At 37.8% G+C, this 10,000-nt stretch overlaps 1 protein-coding gene across 1 annotated transcript in view; it reads left to right on the top strand.

The window, feature by feature from the left end:
* The window catches only part of LOC122788883 (hyaluronan-binding protein 2-like), a 611,288-nt gene that overhangs the window by 499,320 nt on the left and 101,968 nt on the right, over positions 1-10,000 (top strand). The window contains exon 10 of the mRNA XM_044055827.1: positions 352-497. Coding sequence (XP_043911762.1) covers positions 352-497 — 146 coding nt within the window. The remainder of the gene's footprint in view (positions 1-351; positions 498-10,000) is intronic.

Below are 10,000 nucleotides of genomic sequence, written 5' to 3'. Positions count from 1 at the left end.
AATTATTTTAATTATTAAGTGCTTTCTTCAAGCATGTATCACATACTTCTTCAAAACATGTAAATCTCTGTACAACACTCATTTAAAAACCACTCCCAAATAAGTCACATGCTACACATTTTCATTGTGGCTTTTACTGCGGCTCCTGGTTTATTTCCAGTTCCTTCCTGAGTCCAGGTTACTAGTATAGAAGATGCTGTGACTTCTACCATTCTGAACCACCTCACTGTCTAGACAGATGACAATTATCACTTTTACGCTTAACTGTCACCCAGTTTCAGTACCAGTTTGTTTATTTTATTTATTCATACTACAAAACATACCTAATAACACATTGACTTTTGTTTGCAGCACAAATGCAAGTGCCATCGAGGTAGTGCTTGGAGATCAAGACCTGGAAAAAGAAGAATTCCATGAGCAGAGGTTTGATGTGGAGGAAATCATTAGTCATGAAGAGTATAATGAAGATAAGGAAGGTATTCCTCACAATGATATTGGTAAGTTGTACCTTCCCTCAGTAGTAATTCTTTAGTTCTATCTGCTTTTCTGTTTTTAACACATATGACAATAAATATGGGCTGCTCATATCATCTTAGCACAGTATTTATTCCTTGGAAGATAATCGCATGATTGTATGGTATACAGGTGTGTGTTGTACCCCAAGTAGGTATGCAACTCAAAGAATTCATGTCTGAGATGGATGCGTTTTTCAAGATTAAAGTTTGGTAGAGATTATTAAGCTGCTGACAGGCTTTGTCCTATAGTTTTGAGTTTGATTCCTTCTTTCCCTATCTATTACTGTGCAGCTATAAGCAAGTCATTTAACCAGACTAGGTCTGTATTGTAACGTGAATTACCCTTTCCTGGACAATCCAAGTATATAAATAACAATAACTGAATTTATACTTGGATATCATTAGATAAAGTCTATTATCAAGGCTTTATGTGTACAAATACACACACTGAACAATTTTGTGCAATATCAAAGATAGACACAAAAACAGTTTTCTCTAAGGATGTTTATAAATATCAAAAATAGCTTAATGTGTTTTTTTTTTCTCATGAAAAAAAATGAAAAGGCATCTCCTAAAATTGTATAACCTTTCCTCATCCATTACTGTCTAAAACATGCAAGTCAGTTGAAAATAAGTGCTTCTCCATATATAACCTGAAACAAATTTCTTATGGGCCATATTCTTTAACAGATACAGAATAGCATGCTGTTTGTCTACTTATTATTCATTAAGTGGCTCTACATCATGTGTTGAACCACCAGAAAAGGAAATGGCAGAATATGCTAAAAAAAACTTAAAGAGCTGGAGTACATGGTAATTAACCAATCCAACATGGCGGAAATAGTCAGGAAGATATAAAGCGATCGTGTACACTCAGTGTAGACTTCTGCTTTGTACAGCAAAACTCTTTAAGATACAACACGATTACTCTTTAAAAAACATGTTAGGGGCTGCATATCCAACATAAAAATAGCAGCAGCAACATACTTTAATGCTGCTACTGCCAGACCTCAGGCAAGAAGAAGGGTGTTTAGACCCTGTTTGACCTATCACAGACTTCCTGACACAGAAATTGCTGAGAGACACAGGGTGCACAATGAAAAACTGTAAAAATATGAGATCTTTGCCACATCCACTTCAGGCCATAGGGAAATCATGTAGAACCCCTCCCAGTAGAAGCAAAGGTATGTTTAACATTACGCATACTAGCTACTTATACTTTCCAGGGACCCACAGATATATTAGAGGTGTCACAGGCATTGCTTCTGGAATATTACATCAGTTTTTAAATGCAATGTTACTGCTTACAAGGGAATATATCTGTTTCCCACAGACCCCACAGGAGAGAACAGGAACCATGAAGCAATTCTACGTAGCAGCACACTTCCCTGAAGGGTTGTGGCCATATACTGCATGCGCATAGAAATAAAAGTCCTGGCTGGGAAAAAGGGAAGGGGATACTTCAACTGAAAAGGTTTCTACTCCACAAACTGTTAGACAGTCTGTAATGCCCAAGGGACCATTTACAATGTATCTGCAGATAACCCTGGTAGTTTCCATGACTCTCACATATGCCACTGTTGTGAGCTGTTCACCAGGTTTGCTAGAGGTGACATTCCTCAAGGATATCTAGTGGTGGATGTGGGTTATGCACTGGAACCCTGACTCATGACACCCATGAGAAGCCCACACAACCCCTCTGAGCAAGGATGCAATGAGGTCCATGATCAAATGAGAAATATTATAGAACATATAAAACAAGGGCAGCGCAGTGGTGCAGTGGTTAGCACTGTCACCTCACAACAAGAGCTTTGCCGGTTCGATTCTCAGCTGGGGTGCCTTCTGTGCCGAGTCTGCGTGTCTTCCCTGTGTTTGTGTGGGTTTCCTCCAGGTGGTCTGGTATCCTCCCACATTCCAAAAAACGTGCAGTAAATGTCTCAGTAAACAAATGTTAAATAAGTAAAATAAATGTGTTTGGATTGATGAAATCAATGTTCTCGTGCCTAGATATAGATATACTGCAGTATGACCCAGACGTCTCTGCTGAAATACTTACAGTCTGTGCCATGTTACACAATATAATACTCAGGAAGCAGCTTCAACAAGGACATCTGGGGACAGGACTACAGTTTGAAGGACCACAAGCAGGTACAGATGAGGAGTCTGAGGGAGAACTGCAGACAGGGCTGGCAGAGAGACACATGCACTGTATGCCCTGGGTCTGGCTAAGAGGCAATGTATAGCACACCCACTCACTACCTAGCTCAAAGTCTAAGATCCCACCTACTTACAGCTAGGAAAATTGATGCCTTTCAAATGCACAACCTTTACTTAATCATGTAATGGCTGTGTTCTGATAGCATCAGACAGGGACATCCCCCAAGGATACAATTTGTACATGCACTAATTGCAAGGTAAGTGTGGAACCTGTAAAGAAAAAAATAAATAAATTATAAAACTGATTACTCTCATATGGAAATATGTATATACCCCTAAGCAAAGTATTTGTCTGAGATGTACAGTTATGTCAGTATATGTCCTCTGTTAGATTTTTGTTATAGTCACTTGCGTATATAACAAACAATACTGTGCATTGAGCATTTTAATTGACTATCATCTTTAAAATATGGAAAAGATCAGTTATACCTTCATTTGCACAACTATACCAAGAAAGAAGACTGAAGCACCTAATGCATTTAATGCTGCAATGATAATACTAACTGAAGTACAATTAGGTTCAATAATTATAGAAACAATCATTCATGAGTATGAACAAGAAATCAACAACTTTTCTTTTGCAATGTATATTAATAAATTTAAGCTTGTGAATAAGGTAGCCACTGTGTGCATCAGATATATATGCAGTGCTAAGTCACAAAATTGTGTGCAAAGCACAGGACAGAGTTATCATCATTGGCACAGGGTGGGGGTAGAGTAGGACACAAGGCTGACACCAAAGAATTGAGTATGTGCAAGTAAGAAACACATGTATCTCTCAAAGTATACACTGTTCAGGGCCAGGAACAACATATGTATAGTTGTCAACAGTAATGTTTAGATAGTTTGCATGTGTGTGAGGTAGTATGGGCAAGTGAAAATGTTTATTTTTCTACACATGTGTGCCTGCATGAGCACAATGAAGCACTGTGCTAGCACTATGTCCTGGCATCTCAGACAGGTGTGAGCCATGCATGGTAGATTACTCAGTTTAGCATCATGATCTCTGACCACACAAAACACCTCTGCCAGGAGTTGCACTGCTACTTCCACAGACCTGACTAGAAGTCTGTGTGCCATCTGAACATGAGTGATGTCTGCTTGATGATTTTCTCACCACTGCATCCATCAGCATGGCCCCATGGTCTACCACTTCTGGGTGTCGACACTGCAATCACTGATGGAGCAGTGGTTGTGGTGTCACTATGGGAGCAGGATCTTGCATAGCCATGTCTGCTAACACCAGAGTATGTAGTGGATCTCCAACCACATTTATGTCCACCCTCCCTAACAGGCGTTCCATCACAGACACTGCCTGATGCAGTGTGCCATTCATCCTATCCAAGGAGTTGCCCATACAGTTCAGGGAGTCACTCATATCACAATGTACAATACTTAGTAGTCACACTATTTCTTCCCAGGTCCTGGAGGAACATGCCCGTGCCTCCACTATGACCCAACACATACATCTGGTGGCCCTTAATGACACATCTGCATCAAGAGGAGGATAGACAGCAGGCCACCTCTGAGCACCCTTACCAACTATCCTGTGCGGCAGTACACCCTCATGATGGCTAATAGGAGAAGCAACTAGCTCTATAACCACAGTAACCACATTAGCCTGATCAAATGAGTCACCCTCAACCTGTCCTATATCATAGGTCTCTGTGTCATGGGAATGCATAAGCATATTGACTGTGTCTGAAATATGGCCAGAGGATGTGGTAGCACCAAACTCAGTGTCAGACTGACCCTCTGCACCTCCAGATTGTACCTCTTCATGTCAATATCATTATTAGAGGCTACCAGTACTCTGACATCAGGTGGTAAGAGTCCTACAGCGGCACTCGCAGGGTCACCTATGAAGACAAGCAATAAAAACATCAAATTGAAAACAGAAGAATAAAACTAATAACATATTTTCCTTATAGGAAAAGTATCTTAAGTTTAACAAATGCTTAGGTAACACAAACTTTACTCTCATATAGACCTGAATCCATCTTATATACAGTAGTAACAATAATCAAATGTGTGCTAACCATGTGCAGGTGAGCTGGTGGCCTGCAATCCAGAAGTGCCCCTATATGAAGAATGGTAAGGAAAGAAGTCTGCTAATTATCGCAATGCAAATAAAACAAGAAAAAGAGAACAAACCCCCTTGCAAATGGAAATTAAAAATGTTCTCACACAAAAATGTGAACAGTTGGATTTCTCCCCTCAACCCCAAAGCAGCTTCCACTAAATCTCAGTGCTTGCATGTGTGTGAGTGTGTGTGTGTGTGTGTGTGTGTGTGTATGTGTGTGTGTGCATGTGTATATGTGTGTGTGTGTGTATGGGTGTATGTGTGTGTGTGTGTGTGTGTGTGTGTGTGTGGTACACTAGCAGATAGTAGTCTCCCCAGGGAAAAATCCCTTTTTGGTCACACAATGATTACATAATGCTGCCATAACTGTAGTATCTCACAGCTGGAGTGTGAAGTCTCCAGTGTTGTGTGACTTTGATACTGTGTGTTGTACATTGTGTAACTATTTTTTTTTAATTTATTTATTGTCATTTGTTAACTGGGTTGGTCCAACTCAACCAAAGGCCCATTTTCAGTGGAGACCCAAGGAGAAAAGTTCCAATTACATATACAAGACAATCCAAAAAGAGAAAAAAAAAACTGTAAGCAATACAAAGTTAAAAATTTCAAAATTCAAGAGGACTTCAGTTTCAACAGTAATATTTACAAGAGACATTACACAAAATGAGATAAACATATGTTTAATTTATATGTAGTACTTTTGAGACTAGCTGTGAGTGTGTCTTTTACCCTCCTACTGTGTATACTAGTCTACAAAGACATATATGATATACAGTTATACACTGTTACTGTGCACTTCAGCCACTTTTCAGCAAAAACATCCAGCTAATAAACAATGATGATGTCATCCATTGAAATGTGCACTGTCCCATTTGTACCTCATCATGTCATTTGGCACTTGTGATTCTTGCACTCATGTTTAGCTAGTGATCTTGGTTGGTTTGCTCAAATCCAGCCATTACTGCTCGGATTACATTGTGCCAGTTAACACTGTTGTCAAGCACATCTGCTGTGTGCACATATAGCTGTTGATCTCTTTTACAAAAATGTATGATAATTTATTACATAGCAATGCTTTTATTCAGAGTAATGATGACGTGATTATATTTTCCTTACATAGCATATGTAGGAAGTGTTATCCTCTGGCACAAAGCAAAGAGATGACATTCTGTATGTTGTTGACTTAGTACAGTAATTACAGGAGCACATATTCCTTGCAAAAATAACATGGTAATAATGATGTAATGCCTTAACATACTGACATATCTCACAATTGTAGTGACACATCTGCCATGGTGCATTCATCTTTCATAACATCGTATATTTTCTGTTGTCACATGTGCATGTGTGCAACATCCGCTTTCAGTACCTGTTAGCATTTTTGGACTTTATACTGTAATGAATAAATGGCAGCCACCACATTTGTTATGTGTACATTTACACGTGGAGAGACCTCTCAGAGATTGTTAGCATACATGCATATGATGTAATATATTAGCATAGTTGAAGAGTCACTATACAATTAAGACTTCCACTGTGGTGCTTGTGGTTGAGCCACGTCATTAGTTAGTATAGCCACATAGCTTGCTTTTTAATTTCTGAAAGGGGCAATATGGTATGAATGCACTGACGTTACATAAACAACCTTATATGTAGTTATTATCCATTTTATGTTGGACAGTGATACATCACCTTAGGTTAGGATTGCATGGCAGTGAAATGGTTATTTGAGGCATGTTGTACTGTGAGTGCTCCTGGGGCATGTGCATCGTGTACTGTCTTGTATAGCATACCTACATAGATAGACAGTGGTTCAATTATGGGGAGTGTGTGTACTACACAATGGAAAGAGCTTCCTTGACAAAGAATCATTGAGACTGCACTGCTCACTGTTGTGTGGACAGTAATATGTGTAGCTCCTTTCCAGCATTTTATATATATGTGATTGTTCATATTATATTCATAACTCATTTCTTAATGCACACATTCAGATCAGTTATTTGTGACAGCCTCCATTGCTCTATGATGTGGTACATGAAGTCAATACAGAGGTATTGAGAGAGCCTTGTATAATGCATAGGGGTTTGAATCTGGTAACATCTGTCCGTCAGACAACAGTGGCTTGCACATAGATGATAGTTATGGCACACACAGAGGACTACCTTTTTCAGGCCTTGTCCTACAAGGTGGGTCATCTGTATACCTTATGATGTGAGAGTGCTATAAGCCCCTCAATGGGTTCTTCATGACATTACCGATATGTGTATTTCTGTGGCACCCATGATCTCTGATATCTGTATTGACATGTGTTTGAAAATTGGCATGATGTGAATGTTTGCTATGTTATTCATTGGCAACATGCATTACCTATTGAAAAAATAATTGTACTCTGTGTTGCATGTCATCATCCGGACATCTTCTTACTATTGTTCTTGTCACACTATACAGTTTAATGACAGATGAGGGATTCCATAAACATTTCTTACTGTATGGCATGCTGCCAAGACATCAGAAACTATGACTGGTCCTCGGTTACAACACTTTCTAGTATATTGTTGCTCTTGAATTGCTGTTATGTTACTGATCCCTGTAATTCCATGTGAGCATGCCCAGTATAATGATGTCAGAGATGTTTCCAAATTACCAGGGGAAACTTGTACTCATAACATGTCATCCACTCTGTGTAATCATGTGTCACTTGTGTATGTTGTGTGTCATTAAATTGCCATTCAGCATTTACATGGCTATACAACACTTGCCTGTCTAGTATGCTAGTAGGTGAGGAATCCATTTCCTATGGGTGCTGCTGCTGTCATTTTTTTTGCAAAAATATGTCCATTTCTGATGAACTTGACATTGCAGCTGAAAGGTCAATTTTTTTTATGTATACAAGATGAGGTGGAAAATATAGCATCAGTGGGGGCTTGCATACAAAAATTCCATGTCTATACATCTCATATGTAATAACTGCATATGACCTTTCTCCTTGCTGTTATCGCAACTCAGCATTTAATTAACATGTATATCAAATTTCACTCCCATTTGCAGCTTTATATCCCTATCACATCCTTTAGTAGCATGTCTATTTTTATTTATGTGCATGACTGCCTTATTGTTATTGACATTAATTATCATTACACCAGTATTGCTTTGACACTTCAGCATATTTATCTGTGGTATATGAGTATATTTTACACATTTCTCCTTCCATATTAATTAATTATGCAATATAAAACATGTATTATTCACCCATTTCACTTCCCCTCCTTTAGCATTCTTTCACTGTACTTGTCTAATATTTCTGGGCTATAGCTCGTACTCCTCTGTCTATATGCAAACCATTTTGGTTACATTATGTGGTCATGCTTGTAAGCACTTTTCCATGGGTGCAAACACTATTGCTGACCACAAAAATGTGCTTGCAAATGTATAGGTGCAAAGAGCAGCATGCATATTCGAATGGCACTGGTGTCATTAAGATAATATGCTTGGTGAATCCCAGGAACTATGACAAAGCAAGATAAAAGTCAGAGCATTTTTAAACACAGTTAAGGATACAAACTGACACCATCAGAAAGGAATAGATTTTTCAGTGAAATGTTCTAAGAAATAAGAAGTATATACTATGACTATATGGCAGATGTACCTTTTACCAAAAATAAATGTTTAATTCACCGAAATTTAGCAGTAGTTTGAAAATTGTGCTAAAGAGAGGAGCAATGAAAACATTTCATAAAAAATACTTTTTCTCTTTGCATTTTGATGACTTTAGCGGTAAAATGTCTAAGTGATAGATGGTAAGTAGAATGCCACTGTCCACATGTGGATGTGTATAGCTTGCCCCTCCATGAAGCACTATTTCAGACACGTACATTTGCGATTATCTGATCACTGTTTTTTTATTTGTTTAGAAATGTTCACAAATAGCTGGAATACCCTCATCATGTTTCTAAAACAAAATAAATTAGATGCTTGTAAATTTGGTTTGCAAACTAATTGTTGAATTCAAAAATGCCTTGGCTTCTAAAGACAATTAAGGCCCTGTATCTGAAAAGTAAACAAAAGATTGTTATAATAAAGCAGTCATAAAATCAATGAACTGGCAGAGTTCTTACAATAATCAACTTCGTTAAAAATTAAAAAGCTAGTAGCATATCAGCTTCTATAATTGACTACAGGATAATCAGTCCTAAATACCTGCAGTTACACAAGTATATTTAAACTGATTGAAAACTTTTTGCATGCTTGTTTGCACCAGCTAATGATTGCATTTGTATACCTTTTCACTTATTTCTCATTTTATCTGCTGCTGTATTTATGAATGCATCTGTGTATGTTGCTTTTAACTGGATGCATGAAAACATAATATGATGATACCGCTTAAATCTTTTCTTTCTAAAAGTTATTCGGCAATCTTATCAGCCTGTACAATTTTCCTAAATCTATATCCAAAACCTTGACTACTTTACAGGATATTATATAACTAGGGGAGCATTATGATACCTTTTGTGCAAAAATGCTTTGCTGCCGAGTCTATTCTGAATTGAAATGTTGCATTTACATGCAACCAGTCTTATGAAAAATAGTATAAAATAAAATAATCTTTTAGATGAGTGGACACTAAACTGAAATTGGTCAAAGCTGCTTATTAATAGTAACAACTATTATTTTAAATAAATTATGTCAACATGTATTGCATGATTACAACAGTTTTGAGAGAAGGAACAGTTGGCTTCTCTAAAGGTTCATAGGCAGTTATTAGGCATGCAGTCCAAGAGACTCTTGAAAAACCCAGCTCCATTTTAATTTACCCACGGCTCTGTTTGTTTCTTGCTCAAGGTCACACAGCAGACAAATGAAACCTGAAAGAATCGAAACCTGTACCACCTTATAAAACTTATCAAAAGCTCATTTTTATTACATTTGATAACTAGGGAGGTGGGCTGTTCTTCAGGCCCTTGTCAGCTAGAACGTAGGGCAACAATTGTAGCAGCACTGCAAAACAAAACTGTATAACACATTGCAAGATATTCAAGAACTTCTATGATGATAAACACATGCCAGTTAAAACAAGTTACAACCATGTAACAAATAAAACAATTCACAAAACCTAAATTGATATGTAGATATTCATATTCTCAAAATGTTGTATATAATATGACAATTTCTGCATAGAACATGCAAT

Source organism: Protopterus annectens, chromosome 14.part0, assembly GCF_019279795.1.
Source record: "Protopterus annectens isolate FY-2018-M chromosome 14.part0, PAN1.0, whole genome shotgun sequence".
Classification (NCBI taxonomy): domain Eukaryota; kingdom Metazoa; phylum Chordata; order Ceratodontiformes; family Protopteridae; genus Protopterus; species Protopterus annectens.
The sequence above is the reverse complement of the archived record's forward strand: the minus strand, read 5'-3'. Positions and strand labels throughout refer to the sequence as shown.